General features: G+C 36.5%; 1 protein-coding gene across 1 annotated transcript in view; it reads right to left on the bottom strand.

The window, feature by feature from the left end:
* Positions 1-17,260, bottom strand: part of NRDE2 (NRDE-2, necessary for RNA interference, domain containing) — a 28,247-nt gene that overhangs the window by 8,765 nt on the left and 2,222 nt on the right. The window contains exons 2-8 of the mRNA XM_021531927.3: positions 15,676-15,784; positions 13,405-13,623; positions 11,175-11,324; positions 8,359-8,818; positions 7,762-8,164; positions 4,056-4,189; positions 1,947-2,067 (exon numbers count right to left, since the gene is read on the bottom strand). Of these exons, the coding sequence (XP_021387602.2) occupies positions 1,947-2,067; positions 4,056-4,189; positions 7,762-8,164; positions 8,359-8,818; positions 11,175-11,324; positions 13,405-13,623; positions 15,676-15,784 (1,596 nt within the window). The remainder of the gene's footprint in view (positions 1-1,946; positions 2,068-4,055; positions 4,190-7,761; positions 8,165-8,358; positions 8,819-11,174; positions 11,325-13,404; positions 13,624-15,675; positions 15,785-17,260) is intronic.

The following is a 17,260-nucleotide window of genomic DNA, read 5'->3' as shown; positions in this document are numbered from 1 at the left end:
TCATCCCACCAAATCCAAAGGCCAGGCATGACATAGACTTTAACTACTTTAACAATGGAAATAAATATAGTGTTAATAAAAAAAACCACACAAAACATAGCTGACATTTTCCACATCACAGTTCTGGGTTTGACACTAACTCAGTAAGAATAGGAAGGTAGGAAGCTTCCAAACTTTCAGAAGCTGTGAATCAGTGTCAGCACTCAAACTTTTTCAGAGAAGAAAAAACACTGACAGGCAGTGGACCACTTTTATCCACAGCAAACTGCAAGCAACAGCCAAGAGTCAGTCATCCTTTTGTGCAATTTAGATTCTTCATACTGAAGCATAAAATTTCAAGTATGCTCTATCAATACTAGTGTGCCCAAAACATTTTGAGAAAACCACTGAATATAAAAAATGGTACTTTAATATTAAACACTGCAAAATAAGTTTGGCCATGTTGCTTTATAACAAGTGGTATTTTCAACATTTTAATTAATGTGCAATTGAAACAACCCACACAGTTACACACACACACTAAAGGACGTGCTTAACCACATCCCACTTTTATGATAATCTTTCTGGACTATAGGATACAATTACCATATTTTTCCTCTGACAGCAATATATTAATTCTGTGCAGAAACTGATGAGCACCTATAGGCAAAGAGCTTGCAGAGATGTTTCCTTTTTATTGCTGAGGAAAAAAACTGCCCTCAAAATTTGATGGTTGCCTGCATTATAAAAATCCAGCTATTTCTACACCACCTCCAAATTCTTGATCCTGACATCTGCCATTACCTAAGTGAAACACTCCCAATCCCAGTTCTTCTTAAATTTCAGGTAAAACAAACAGGTGGTTGCAAGATTTTTACTCTGTTTTTGTGATCAATAGTATCCCCTTTAGTCAGCAACTCTATGAAAAAGAGACAGCATTTCCACAATCTAGTCAAAGTTTGAAGAAGCCTGACAGTTTTTAATAAACACACTTATTGAAAATTACACCTGAACTTTAGGGGTTGACACATATGGGGAAAGCATTCATATATACTGGAGCTGCCCAGGACTGGCAGTCGTCCTCTGCTCTATACTGAGTCTTCTTAAAATGCCTAGAGCCATCAAAAATAAAACTGCTGAACTCAGGGGCCAAGGAAATTCCATCTTAATCCAGGGACAAGGGAGGCACATAATTATCTTTCAGTTCCTTTGTTCACTAAAAGCAGACCCAACTTGCTTCATCAGAGTTTCTACAGCAGGAGTAGCAAAAGCAAAGACCACTCATCTTGATCAGACACATTCCAGCCTCCTGCTTCCCTGCAAGCTGTATCTGCTTGAGAAATAGTCCTTGACATGAAAAGAAGTACTGTGGACCACAAGACAAGGTGAGGTTAAGCAGCAGGAAGTGTTTTCTGCATCCCTGCTCATCCAGAAGCACTTCAGCCAAGTGAAGACACAATTCTTTCATTTTCTGCATTACAGAGATAAAGGAAATGTTTTCCTCCTATTTTAGCTATACCTTTGCTTGAGAAACTAAAGTCCAGTTCTAGAAACAGAATCATAAATCTAGGTATCCTTGAATCAACTGTCATTTAACAATATAATCCCACTTCACCTTATTATAGGGTGAAATGGTCTTAAGGGAAGTAGCTTCCTTTCACTTTTGATGGGTCTCACTCTCTGCCAAGTACTTACACCTCTGGCTTTTTCAACATGAAGTGGAGGATATGCCATCCTCCTGTAATTCTCACTGCAGGAAGGACAACAGTGTTCCATAAACAGTACCATACACAGAACATTCCACACATGCTATTCCCTGTGAAGAATGATATATATTATCTTGATATCAACAAAAATTTTTTACAACTTGTATGAAAAAACATGTCAAGAATCAGCTTATATCATTCTAATCAAAATGTTTAGAAAAACACACAGACATACAATTACACATATTAAGACACACATACCAGGCTTAAGAACAACCCAGCCACCCTTTTCTTGTTGGTGCATCCATGCTTTCCAGCCTCTTGCTCCTTTTTCTCCAATTCGTGGTTCTCCACTATCCCAAAAGGGTTCAAAGAATTCCACCTATTGTTTTTGACAGGACCAACCAAAACAAAACACATAGAAAAATAATTTTTGCTGTTGTACAGACATTATCTTTGTCAACTTAGGCTTCCCAGTAAGTATCTGCATATAATTTCTGTATCTGAAGACTTTGTTAGATACTGCTTAAGATTCAGCAGGCACAATTGAGTACTTCAGTCACAGCTGTGGCACACAAGGACTGTCATCAGCTCCTCTCACAAAAATAAAGATTGTTTTAAAAGGTAACAGGCTTTAAAGAAAGCAAAATACTTTTGTGCCTATAGTCCCTTATAGATCTTTCATGGATAAAGATACAAAGTTCCTAAGGTGTGGCTTTCAGAACCCAAAACTCCCCTCCTCCTTAAATTCTATGGGACCAGGAAGAATTTGGCTAATGGAATGATAACTCACACACCTTTGGTCAAATCAAAGGTTACAGTTGCACATAAATATGACTAGACTAAAGACAAGACAAAAAAAATCCATAAGGACTTTAATCTTTCAGGCTGAAGGATGGCCAAAAAGGTCAGGGCACTTTCCAGTAAATCAGAGGTTCAGGATTCTACTCCTAGTGACTTTGTCACTGCCAGTATGCAATCAGTCATCTCTGGATTCATCAACCCCTCCTCTGCTTTGTGTATCCTAAGCTCTAATGACAATCTCTCACCTATTAAATGCTCTGCTGTATACCAACCCTTGGCTTGGACATTGAGATGTGACTGTTAATACAAATATTAATAATAAAATTTACTCCAAGAAAAACCAAGCATCAACACATGAGAAAATTCCAGGCTTACAGTGAACTGCAGAATATAATTCTGCTCCTTGTGGATTTATTCTTTGCTGCAAGTGAGAAAGTGATCTGTGAAAACAGTACGGAAACAAGTAATTCCAGACTGAGTCATAACACTTCTCTAAGACAGCAGAATGTGTGATCAGCTGTAAATCTGGCATTTTCCTATTTTCAAGAACTGCATTTTCCAACCTAAACATGGTCCTTTTAAATCAAAGTTCCTTTTCATCCTCCTCTAAGATTTTTTAAATACTACAGATAATCATGCAGTTTTTCAAACTACTATAACTGTAACTACATGTATCTGTGCAGCTACACCAAATTCTCCATGATAGCTATGATTGCACTCTAAATTTTAGCTCTTTAAGAAGACACCACTATTTTTTAACCTCTAAGATTGCTCCATTTGTGGGTAACAGTATTAATCAAGACAGCAAGAAATGGAGTCTGAGTTTCTGGGCAAGACAGTGAGGTAACTGCAGCAAATTTAATTTTTATCCTCTACATCAGCCCAGCTGCCTAAAGGGTGCCTCTCTACATTCATTAAAAAGGAACCAGTTCCTAACAATTTAGTGGGATGATGCTACTGGCATCTAAATATTAACTTCCTCATTATTAGAAGGGTGCATGTGCAACATTCTGCTGAACAAATTAAGAGAAAAAAGTTATTTAGTACTTCAACATTTACCATAATAAGCTGAACAGAATCTCATGGGTCAAATAAAAGGCACTTGAAAGCACAAAAGTGTTCCTAATGTAGCCATCAAATTAATGGAAATAGAGAATCTAAGAAACTTTGGCAAAAACTGCCTGAACCGAAAGATTTTATGTCCTATCAGCTCTCTCCATCACCAGTAACAAAACAACAGCATTTTGGGAGAAAAAAAGCAGGACAAGTGCTAGCTAGACACAGACCTTGGTCAGCTAGCTCCATTTTTTTCATTTTTAATTATTAAAAAAGATATTAAATGACTGGTTATCACACTTCTATTATATACAGTAAAAGTAGGCATTTGGCCTGTAGTTCCAGAAGACCTACAAGCATTTTTCAATGCAAGCATCACCTTGAAGAACCTCTAAGTAAGGTATTATCCAAAATATTTCCCTGTGGCCTTAAAAATTCATCAACATTTTTCTGGTACAGCATTTTTGGTAATACATAAAGACACACACCCATTTAAATGGAAATTGCTACCTGTCCCCTTGTTGGCAGATCTTTTACACTGTCAGGTTTAAAGAAGGTGAAGTCAATAAGAGCCTGAAACAAAGACACTGCTTTCTCAGAATGGCCAGCCTGTCGCAGAAAGTGGCATTGCTGAATAAATATAGCTGTAAAGCAAAGAAGATAAAATTTTAGCATTTCAGATTTTGTTGCAATGTATTGTATTACAGCCCACAAATATAAAAATAGATACGCAATATGCTGTAGAATATTAATTGTTTTGGAACAGTATCAAAATCCAAACCATGGAGGGTAACCAGTATAAATGCATGTCAAAATTGTCAGAGTTTAATGAACCTTAAGACCACTCACTTTAAAAGTGCCAAAGAGATGATTTTTATTTGTGCCATACATGCACTGTCCTTACTGATGCAAAGTTAGACACAGTGCTCTGAACTTCACTGTATCCAACATCTGCCAGTGTTGACCCAACATCAGCCCTCTTGGAAGATGCTGGGCGTTATCACAGTGCATACAGGAGGCGATAATAAGAAAAAATCCTTTTTGCCTCAGTTTTGCATGAGATATTTACATTGATAATATGTTGGCAGGATATAATTTTCATTCCAATTGTCATTCTTTTCTTCTGTATGTAAGACCTGAGTTAAGAGAAGTCCAGTCTTCTGGTCAAAATATTACTGCTTAAAAGTAGTGAAAAGCCCTATCCCTCACTCTTCAACAAATTATTTGTCTTACTACTGCCATATCCCTACTCCACATTGAACTTCAGTCTCAGCTTAAAAAGGGAAGTCCCAGTGTTCCTCTCCATATCTTGCAAGAGAGTCTTCAATGACAGAGTTGGAGAAGTAACAGGTATTCTAAACACCTCCATTATGAAGCAGCTCAAGGACATTTCAGTGATAATCACTCCAAATTATACTCTAGTCTTAACAAAACAGAAGCCATTTAAATTGCTTTAAATCATAATCAACTTGCAAAAAACCTCAAGCCCATAAAGACTTAAACAAATCACTAACAGCTTGGAAAACAGTAAAACAGTGCTTTAAATATTACTGTTCCTTCACTAAACACACTAGCTTTGAAGGGTTTTAAACAATCCAAATATTTAGGTGTCCAGATACACACATGTAACAACATAGGTTAGCAGCAACTGTTCTTAATCATCATCTTATATTTAACATATGGGAAATTATTTACTCCTTTTATCTGAATTTACATATGTATCAGATGTATACACATAAAAACCTGATTCACCTGGAATATACAAACTAGGCATTTAATCCAATTTTTTCTGCAAAGTCAATGATTATTCCTGCTAACAAAGACTCTGAGATTTCTGAAGATATTTAAACAACAAAAACAATTACTAAGTTTATAACAGTCTTCTCAAGTATTTTAACTAATTTAGGCACCGTGTCAAACTGACACTGAAAAAATTGTCCTTTCCTACTCTCCCAGCTTCAGAGAACTTCGACTAAAATACTCTGACTGTAGAAAATGCCTCATCAGGATTTGCTGCCAAACCAGAGCCAGAAATAAATTACAGTGTAAACTTTTCTACATTTAAAAAAAAACCCAAAAAACAGTATTTGAAGAAATGCAAAGATCAGCATTTTCTCTGTGGCAAACACTGAAAACTGCATGAATACATACTTAATTCACTCCATGATGCTAAGAAACTTCTGCAGCTGAACTGACCTAGAAGATAAGGATGTTTCTCCCCAACCAGTAGGTATAATTTGAAAACCAGAACTCGGTTTACACAGCAGAAATTAACAATACTTTATATTCCTCTGCTTTATATTAACAGTTCCTGGTAAATTTAAAGCATTATAAATTCTTATCTCAAAATTTATGTAAAGGCTAATCTACCATTTTAAATTCAGCTTTACATTTTGAAAGTTTTTCAATACTTAAAAAAAACCCCACCTATTTCCAAGCAGACAGTACTCCATACTGAACTGAACACTAGATGGCACAGTCCCCCACTATTTAAAATTAGAGCTCTTACACTTTGTCCTTAGGAAAGGTCAAAGGTTGAAGACATAAGCCTAATGTACATCTACAGTGCTAGTCACCTCATAATTAGTTTGTGAAATATTCTGTCTATTTATCTCAATGAACACTTTGGTACCCTTCCTAATAAGTTTGCTGCCAATTAAAATTCAGCCCAAGAATTACACAGTTGAGTCACTAATAAAGAAATCGCAAATCAAGATTTCCAGTGAAATTTCTCTAATCCTATGATTTGAATTCTGAAGAGGAAAAATAAAATACTTCAGAGTGCTCATAAACAAATCACTGTAGACTTAAGACAAAACAACAAGAAGTTACTTGTGGTTCTGTTCCATTCTTAATTTGAGTTCATTTTCATTTTAGCTCTCTATGAATATTGCCAGCAAAAAAGTATTTAGAAAAATATCAATCTGTTATTAGTGAACTTGCTAAAGGAACTCCATTTAAAAAAAAAAATCTCATAGCAGTTAACAAACTGCTTCATTAATTAGTATTTCATTAGTCACATATGTTCAAATATGTGCAGGAAAACAAAATGAAAGAAATACTTTGTTTCCAAAACCAGATTCTGAATAAAATCCTTGTCCTGAGAATCATTCATTTTAGTGAGTGTACAAAGTGACTGAAATATTGGAAATCAGAGACAGCAGAAGCAATTAGAAGCTATCAGGCTGTACAGTCTCCACTGGCCAGTAGAACATTTTTCCTTTGCAGCACTTTTTCCAATGCTTGATCCAAGATGAATCAGCCAAAGACTGTATGAGATCTGAACACCTGAAATCAATTTTGTAACCCAGCATCTCTAAGTCCAGAGTGGATACTGCATAACATCATTGCTCCAACAGGAATTACAGAACTGGATAAAAAAAAGAGGCTTCTTGGACTATGATGCACATGAAAAAAAATTGACTCCTCCATAACAGTCTATTTGATTGAAAACAAATTTTAAAATAAAAGAAAAAAGGTCGAAAATACTCATGGTGACACTAATATTTTCCTCTCCTCAATGTATTCACAGATCAATAATCACAATGACATGCCAAGGTAGGGAAGTAAAATTGAAATGAATAGGTTATCATTTAGCTCCAAATAAATTTAAAGACCATGCCAAAACTGAGCATGAACTCATTTCTTTCCTGAATCCACTCCAGCATCCTAACTATTTGACTTATTTTCCTTCCAGGGATAATTATAAATAAATTATAAAGTGGTAGATGTATGCATAGAAGAAATATAAAAGGCATGATCACAAGGTATTACAGCTTAGAATTCTCCATCTACAGAGTAGGTTTCTCAAAGAAAAATTATGTCAGACTTGTAATGCTCCTTCTCTTTTCTGAATTAAAGTAACCAGTTGTAAAACTTCCAAAAAAGAGATAATTATTTTTTCCACAAGTCTCCCTTTTATAAAAGCACATCTCCTGACTGTTGGCTGTGATTCTCCAGTCTTGACATTGCACTATAAACCACTCAGCACATTAGACTTTAATGGATGTTGTATCATAAACTCTCCTGGGGAAGAGAAGGATCTGCTATATCCATATTTGGTTGGAATATCTGCCTTAATTCTCAGCTAAGAAACCAGGATGCCAGGCATTTTGAAGAGAATAAAAGCTTCATGCAATACACAGGAAAATCTGTTCTTACTGCAGTTAGCTCCTATGAAGACCAATCTGACCATAATATACAGAAAGAACCTTACCCAGCATAGCTTCTTCAGTGCCAGGCAGCAGAGGATGGGATACCATGCTGCCATCCTGTACAGCTGCCAGTGTTGTCAAACATTTTCCATAGAGACTGTTGATCTTTGAAACAGAAAAGGTAGTGAACTGACTTTGACAGAATAGAAGGTATTTCTTCCACATCTCTGGATTATTGGGATGTAAAAAAATCAGCTTCTGCCATTCTTTGATCACAGCTGGTGGTTCCCAGAATTCTGTGCAAAGCTTCAGCCTAGCAAGTTTCAGATCAACATTACTTGGATTGCTTTCAATTGCCCTCTCTAAAATGGCCAGTTTCTTTTCCAAGATTAACTTGAGTGATTTTCTCCTTAATTCCTGCTCTCCCTTACTGGCATAAAGGCTAGGTCCTCTCATTAATTCATCCTAAAACAAAAAGAAATATCATTACAACCTTAGGAAGAATGACCACTAGAATTACAAGAACACTGACATTTGTGAAGATGAGTTAACAGTTCATTCTTCACCAAGAAAAGATATACAGTTCCAAACAGATGAAATTAAAATATAATGCTCATGTATTTATTACAATAAGCAACAAGGTCCATTAGAATACATACCTGAAAGGAAATAAATTCCATCCAAGCATTAATATCTCTTGGGTTTTCTCTAACTTTCTTGTTATATTCTTCCACTTTTGTCATTAGAATGGAGTTCATGTTTATCCCACGCTCTTGAATTGTTTGCTGTGTATTTACAGACTCACTGTCTGCACTCTTGCCTTTTCCTTGTAGCCACACTGTGGTTGACGGATCATAAATCCCAAGAGGATTTACTTCTGTTGTGTCAGAAGAATCATCGGTTTCCACTTGGGAAACTGGTATAAAAGCAGGTGGATCAGATGGAGAACTTTTATTACAAACAAGAATCCCATCTGTGTTCAGCATCTTCACATTGTTCTTTGTAAAGTAGCGCTCAGGTCGACTCTGTGCTTGCTTCCTTTTTGATGCAGAACTCTCCCAGGTTATGCACTGTTTCTTTGCATCTATGCCAAGACAGGACTCTCCTTTCCTTTTATACCTTGGAAGGAAAAATACAATTAAATATCTTCTAAAATACACATTAGAAAAGAGCCCTCCTTTTTGAAAGAAATTCTTTCATTCAAATTAACTCAGATAATGTATGCATAGACCTTAAAAAGTTTAAGAACTTGGTAGATTTCTGCTTAAGACTTCAACTTATCAATTCAGTCAGTGCCATCACACTTTTACTATCATACTAAGTTTCCTCTGAGTTCAATAATACATGTCATACTCAAGCAGAAGAAACCCTCCTTTCCATCATTTTAAGCCACGTAGACAAACCTGAAGGAAGAACAACAGCCATTATTTAGGGTTAGATTATTTAATTTATTTAATCTAATTTAGATTAGATTATTTTAAACTGAAAAAGAGACACCAGTTGTTCAGTCCCGTAATTTCCTTCTGCATCCCTAACCCTCTGTCCATTTTGTATGCCAAAAAGTGGAGAGGGGTGTGAAGAGAAAAATAAAGGCCACGTTTATAAAGACCATAATAGTCCTATGGATTAAGACAGGAAAAGACCATCTTCAAATATTACCAAGAATGTCATTTCAGTGGCAAATGTAGTTACATGCAACACTAAAATAATACTTTTCATCTCAGAAAATAGCTGACAATCCAAAGGTGATAGAAAATTGAAACAAATTGAAACCATGCTACAAAAATATAACCAATAAATTCTCCCTCCTCCACTGTATTTATATACAGTATCATTGTATATACAATAAACAGTTTTCCTGAGAAAATCAAGAAGAGTACATACATAATGCACATGCCAACTGTAGGCTCCTTTGGATGGCCTTCTGTATTAATGCACCAGTAACTCACTAAGGGTATTGAATGTGCAATTTCATCTATACTAACTTGAAACATAGCATTGCATAGGACAGACACAATTCAGTACAACGTCTGGGTGAAATCTGTTTGCTAAGACAATACCTGTAGCTTTTTTTTTTTAACAACAATATCAAACTATTCAAGTAAGTAAACCTCTTGACAAATCTAGTCTGAAATAATCAATACGTTCACTTCCCTTTCAGATGCAGAAACAGAACAATACAGACCAAAAAGAGCACTTGTCCAAAGACAATTTATAACACAACCTGTGATTTCTGACCTCAAAAACATATCTTTGAATCTGCCCCGTGCTGCCACCTCCAGATGGCCCTGTAGTTTGCTACACAGAGAATGTTTTTAAAAGCAATGAAAATCATGCACATTATACCCATTCTTTCATGCCATCTTTTGCCTTTTAAAACATTTATCTAAGAATTATAAAATAGTTTGGGTTGGAAGGGGCCTTACAGATAATCTCATTCCAGCCCCACCTTCCACTAGATCAAGCTGCTCAAAGCTCCTTCTGGCCTGGCCTCAAACACTTCCAGGGATAGGGCATCCGCATCTCTGAGCAGCCTATTCCAATGCCTCACCACCCTCACAGTAAAGAATTTCTTCCTAATATTAAACCAAAACCTATTCTTTCCAGTTTAAAACCATTTCCCCATGTCCTGTCACTACATGCCCTTATAAAAAGTCCCTCTCCATTTTTCTTGTTGTCACCAGTCTCCCTCCTGGTACTGGATGGAGCCTTGTCTTTTCCAGGCTCAACAGCCCCAATTCTCCCAGCCTTTACTCATAGGAAAGGTGCTCCAGCTCTCTGTAATCAATCTGGTGGCCCTTCTCTGGGGCCTCCAAAAAGTTGATGTCCTTCCTGTGATGGGAATTCCAGAGCTGGATACAGCACTTCATTGCGGTCTCACAGGGCAGAGTGGAGGGGCAGAATCCCCTCTTTGCCTTGATGGCCACTCTGCTTTGGATGCAGCCCAGGATACAACTGGCTTTCTGGGCTGCCAGTGCGTATTTCCAGCTCATCATCCACTCGCTCTCATCACTGCTCTCATCCACCAGCACCCCTCAAGTCCTTCTTGGCAGGGATGCTCTGGATCTGTTCATCCCCCAGCCTGTGTTGATACGTGGGGTTGTCCCGACCCATTGGCACCTTGCCATTCTTAAATCTCGTGAGGTCCCCTTGCTGAGCTTGCCCAGGTCCCTCTGCACGTCATTCTGTCCTTCAGGAGCATTAAGTGCACTACTCAGCTTAGTGTTGTAAAACTTACTGAGTCTGCACTTGATCCTGCTGCCCATGTCATTGATGACAAACACATTAAGTAGCAGTACAGACCCCCTAGTGACATCACTTGCCACTGACACTGGCCCAATGCCAAGTCAGATTTTGAAATAAGCTACTCAGTTATCTTTTCTCATCTTCTATGTAAAAATGTTGCAGACAGACTCAAAGTACCTCAGCGACAGTTTGGATACAATAGAGACAGTTTGGATACAACATTCCATACCTTGCTATGTCCCCACGATACAAGGATTTGTAGGCCCAGTTTGAAGGGTCTGGCTTCTTGTCTATCCGGAAGGTGTCTGCGCTGGGGGCCTGGATATCATCCAGCCAAATAGAATGACTGCTGGTAACATTTGATGCTTTCTTACCTAGACTGCAGACAAGCAGAAGGAGGATATTCTAAGCATTTGTGCACATATTCAGCATTCACATAACCCAAGACACATTAAATTTCTGTAGTTCACAGTAATTTAACTTACTCAAAGTCATTGACCATGATCCACTCTTGCAAAGTCAGCCCCATGCTTCGAAAAAAACAATCAGAAATACCCTAATAATACCATCAAATTAATACACTGAAAGTCCTTGCACTTCCAAAAACTGAATTACCAGATTTAACCAATCAATTTAATCAATAGCTTGGCATACTATAATCTAAAAGCCACATATTACTACTTTCAAAATTTACTCTTGCCTTGGTAAGATGTTACAATCAAGAAAATTAAGATAATCCGTAAGAGGATTGACTAGCTGTAATTATACCCATGCATTTGATAAAACAGTGATTTATGGATTACAGTTATACAAATGAACTTAAGTGGAAATTGCAACCTGCCTCTGAACTCTAGATAATTATGAATTTCCAATCTGAATTAATGGTACAATTATGTGAGTTTTAGAGTCTTGAAAAGTTTTTTTAAAATTTTACAACACACTTCACATTCAGAGCAATTTTGTGGTTCAGGTCTCAAAACCAATCTTTTGAAAATTCAATATTCTCTCAGCATCAACAATTTATGGAAAGTAGTAAAAGAAAGACATCATGAAAGAACTTCAACACTTTTACTTGGGCAAAGCACTGGCTGTCTGGCCTAACCTGGCAAACAGCTTATGAACCATGCCCAGGCACCCCTCCAGCACAGATGAGTGATGGGACTGAGCAGAATGGGTTCAGCACCCAAGTATTTTTTACAGCCCTTCCTCACAGTCAAGGAAACCTTAACCACCACAAGCCAATAAAAGTTCCCATAAAGGAGGAGCCACATCTGGCTAGGGGTCTCAGACAGCATCTGTAGTACCTCTGCCGCCCTTCCTCAGGGAAACAATGCTACCTTGGCAGACACCAACGTGTGCTTTCAGCTCCTGATTAATTCCCCTTGAGAAAAGGAGTAAATTGGGGGAAATTCACAGACTACCCAGACTACATTAATTGTAACAACAATTCCTTAATGTCACCAAACCCTCACGCTATCCACAGGAGTAGCTGCAGTGCAGTGGATCAGAGCCAGAGCCAGAGCTGCTGATGCCAAAGAAAACACAGGAAGCAGGGAATCCAAGAGAGGAAAAATGGCTGCTCAAACTAGCAAACATGGTGAAAACCAGGAGTAGGTGACTCGCTGCCAACTGGATAGGGCCACCTTGAAATGTTAAAATCCCAGCAGCCTGAGGAAAGCACAGCTAGGTATGCCAAATCTGGATACTCGCTGCATTTACAGAACCTCTTTTCCTGCTCAAAGACCATGATAGTCACTACATGTCTATTTTCTTGTTCCATTAAAAATGACAGCTCTACTAATTATACAGTACCTTAGAGCTCCTGGATTTAATGAAGAAGATTTAACAAAACTATTTTAATTGTTCAAACACTCATAGAGAAATATTACAAGCAGAAAGGATGAAGCAAAATATATGGATACAAAAGATGTATTAAATAATTAAAAATTCTGTCTTAAATAAAAATTTTTAAATCTTACATAAAATTTTGTCTTAAAATGAAAAAAAAAAAGGAAATGTTGACTCTGTGAGGGGGAAGTTACATTACAAGGCAAACCCAGACACATACTAAGATTTTTGCACTAATTAAGAATGTTTAATGCAATTGCTCTCCAAACCCTCAAAAAAGATCTGTGAAAGGAAACAAGGTGCTTACAAAAACTGAACATAAGCCTCTACATGACTTTAGAAATTTATTTCATTACCACCATACCATGCTTTATATTGAATATTTTAGTCACAGTTGGTGACTATGGTGAATATTCAGCATACTGAGTATTTTAATCACAATTTTTTGATATGATTAAACAAGTGGTTCTAAATCTAGAACCACCTAGCTTTGAATGCATGTTTAGTCATACAAAGCTTAGATGATCAATCAATGATAAGAATTTCAGCTGAAGAGACAAGCATAAGAACACAATGAATTTACATCTTGCATCATGTTAATATTTACATACTTTGCTGCTGTTTCCTTTTCACTACTTTTGCCACTTCCTTTGTCCTTGATGTGCTTAGTGTCCACCTCTGATTCGCTGCTACTGGAATCCCCTTTGGTTTTCTTTTTTGTCTTCTTATTGTGGTGATGCTTTTTCTTTTTCTTTTTCCTTTTCTTACTTGTCTGTTTCAGACTCTCATCTGTATCACTCTCCTCTGACAACTCAGATCTCGAAGAAGTCCTGCTTGGAAAAAAGTATATTAATTTATATATAATACAGCTAAGCAGTAAAACTGTTACGGACTACCACCATAAGAAAGTTCAGAACATTTTATTTTTTACCTTTATTCTCCCTATTTTTTTGAGACAGTAGCAGTAACGTGTACAGCAAAAGTGATCTAAATCTGCAATAAATCACAACTATATTTTTCAGCTGCTGGAATTACTGACAGCTAGTCTTAATGTTTTAATTGTCAAGGCATTTTGATGTGTGATCTGTACAAAGAGCCATCTGTTAATGTTGCCAAATTAAATAAGATGATTGAGATGATAAAATTTCCTAATTTTGCTAAACAACTTAAGTCATGCTAAAAAACTGAGAAATCTTTCCCTGTGACCTGCAAAGGAAAAAATTTTTTTCTGTTTTTTTATTACTTATATAAGAAGCATCAAAACCACACTTTTACAATCACTTCCAGATTAAAAAAAAATCAAATCTACCAAACAAGAAACAATTTTTGATGACTACTGAACTAATGTTATCATATAATACCGTATAATGTAATAAATAACACTATGTACAACAGGCAACTGAATTATTGAGAGATCACACAAAGGACACATAGTTTTGGCAAAACACATGTATATTACTGTGCATATCACAAAATCTCCCGCACTTAACAATCAAATTAATAATGAAGGTCTTCTCTAACCCTTAATTAAAGCACAAGCTCTTTTAAAACTTTTTTTCCTGCAGTCTTTCAATGAAAGAAAGGAGTGACAACTCTCATTATTCCTAATACGTCAATAAAAGAAAATACTGTATTTCAGAAGTAAGGCATCTCAAGCAACAGCCCTGACACAATTTTTTTAGGGACACTAAGGAAAAAGAAACCAAAGAAGAACCAATAGCAGACCTTTAAAACAAACATGCACACTTCTGCAAACCAACCAAAGCAAACTCTCTCCAAACCACCAACTAGACTGGAGCAATTAATTTTTATTGAACTGATGAAACCAATTAGTTTTTATTAAATCAAGTATCCAAGTAATAGGCAAAACAACCCCCAAACAACAAACACGCAAACATTTTTCTGCACACTGTTTTTTGACAAAGTCCTTTTCAGAGATAAAATAAACATGGTGGGTTTTTTATGTCATTCTATCTGATGGTAACTTGCAAAATCCTTAGCTTTATGACATTAAAGTCCTAAGAAGATTTGAAGAAACACAGCAGAATATAGACTGATAAACAAAACACTGATTGCATTTCAAACACACAATGCATGTAAATTCAAGACTAAGTATGGAAAAAGATGTGCTTAGGTGTGCTTGGTATATAAAGATATTCTCTATCATGACCACCAACAATCATCACAGACAAGGGAGCTTGTATCAAATTAAAAGAGACTAAGGTTTTGAACTTGAAAACTACAACCTGACTGCATTCACTATTAAGTGCCAGTTACAGTGTAGATAAGCCAAGTACAGCACCCAGTCCTGTGAACGTATTAAAACCAGTTCTTCAGCAAATGCGACTGCTTAAAGCTCATTTCTGCAAAAGGATATAATCACCCACTTCAGCTTGCCAGGATGTTCTACAGCCACACTCAACTTGATACGTGCAATATTTCATTAGTTCACATCAGCAACTGTTTTTCAAAAAGTAAAAAACTCAACTGTGAAATGGCTGATTTCCATAGAGAAATCATAAAGATGATGCTTAATCTTTTCATTATTTTAGGGGTCACTTTAGACATTTACAAGCTAATGAAGAATGATGAAGAGTGATAAGTGCTCAGTTCCCTCTCCATTCCAAAATAATAATAATTTAAATGCAGCTTTGAGAAAAAGAAAATGGGGACGTAATTGCATACATACAATTTCTCATTATTTTAAGTTAAAAGACATGGAAGCATTATTCACTCTTTTACACATGACTCAGTTCAGGTATTTTTAAATGCTGAACAATAGAATGAAAAGCAGCTTTTAGCTTCTGAATTTGGTCTCATAACAAAAGATAAACAGGACAAAAGAAAGAGGCTATTTCATACGACACTGAGGTACACTCTACCTTATTAATGGCGATTTTTCAGGAATGAGATTGGCAACTTCTGCAGTGCGCTGGTGCAGTAAGAGTGCATCTTCTGCAGAGAAGCTTGGGTTACTAAGCCAGTCTAACTCTGTAGATAAAAAAAGTGTGAGATCAATACAAATTAGCTTGCTGTGCTTTTTAAAGTTGGGGGTTAATCTAGTCAGCACACAGTTAAACTCACAGTAAATGTTACTAAGTCATGTGCAATAACTGAGCATATTGGAAAGCACTCAACGAAATTTCCATTTAGCACATACTGAAAGCAGATTCCATGTTTAATATGCAGCTCTATACATAAAGAATCTATCCAACATTCCTTTTTATGATTTAAAGGTTCTAACTTTATGTATTTATAAACTGTATACATTTGTAATATGTTTTTGATATATTATAAGATAATCTACTGTATCATAATATATTTACTACTATATACCAATTATACATTAATTGATATATACTATATAGAATACAAATAGTTATATATATTAAAAATGAAATTTAAAAATTACATAAAAGCATAATTAAACAAAAGGTAAAGTAATGAATGAGATAAATCTTATACAAACTAACAAAAGTGTCCTTTTTGGACTGTGTGGAAAATATTCTTAACACAATTTTACTGAGAGGCACGTCCATTACTGATAAGAATACTCAAGTGCTTTATACATGGCCAAAACATGGCACTGGATTCTCAGTTCTCTAACCACTGAAATATCATTAGACCTTTCAACAGTGTGAAAGAAATCTATCTGAAGCTAATTTGGATACAGCAGTCAGCATTAAGCATTCTGCATCTATGTCACCAGATAAGATCAGACACAGACAGAACATGGAAGGGAAAATTTCTGTCACAATTTTACTGATATTACAAGTTGTATGATGATTTTTCACAGGGTTTTCATACCTAGAATTCCTTTAAGCATGTGAAATTTCTTAGCTATTAAACAACAAAAGTTATTTTGGGTAAATACAGAACTTAACAGCAGTCCCTCCTGTGCCACACTGACAGAGATAACATAAGGAACAAACTTGGTCTCCCTGCCTCTCCTCCATGCTTTTTACAATCACTTTTGCCTCAGTGTTTTTCCTGTCACACTCTTGTCTTTGTGCTTTTGACTACACTAACCTCTACTCCTTAAACAGCAAGAACTCCTTGTCGGTCAAGCCATATACCTCTCCTGCTTTTAAAATAGAGAGAGTCCACAATTCATGGCACTGTCCAGACCAATACACTTCCCATGACCAGCCCAAGCAATATGCTGCAGAGCACCACCAGGCACCATTTCCCAGCCTGCTCCTGTAGCTTGGTTCTGCCTGAGCAGATAAGATCAAACTGCATCTTTAATGCACTGAAGAATCACTCTGTGAGAATCAGGCCCCGTGGGACACCTCTGTGGCTACAGCAGGGAAGTTCAGAATTCTCCAAGTACAACAACTCCAAGTACAGTATCTTCTGAAGAATTTAACCAAACTGGCTTAATACTCAGAAAGAAATGAGCAATTTTTGCCATTGTGCAACATGCAAGTTCAAACTGCTTGTAAATAATCTCAAGTGAATCAGTTA

The sequence above is a fragment of the Lonchura striata genome, chromosome 6, assembly GCF_046129695.1.
Source record: "Lonchura striata isolate bLonStr1 chromosome 6, bLonStr1.mat, whole genome shotgun sequence".
Taxonomy (NCBI): Eukaryota; Metazoa; Chordata; class Aves; order Passeriformes; family Estrildidae; genus Lonchura; species Lonchura striata.
This window is presented reverse-complemented; position numbering and strand designations above follow the sequence as displayed.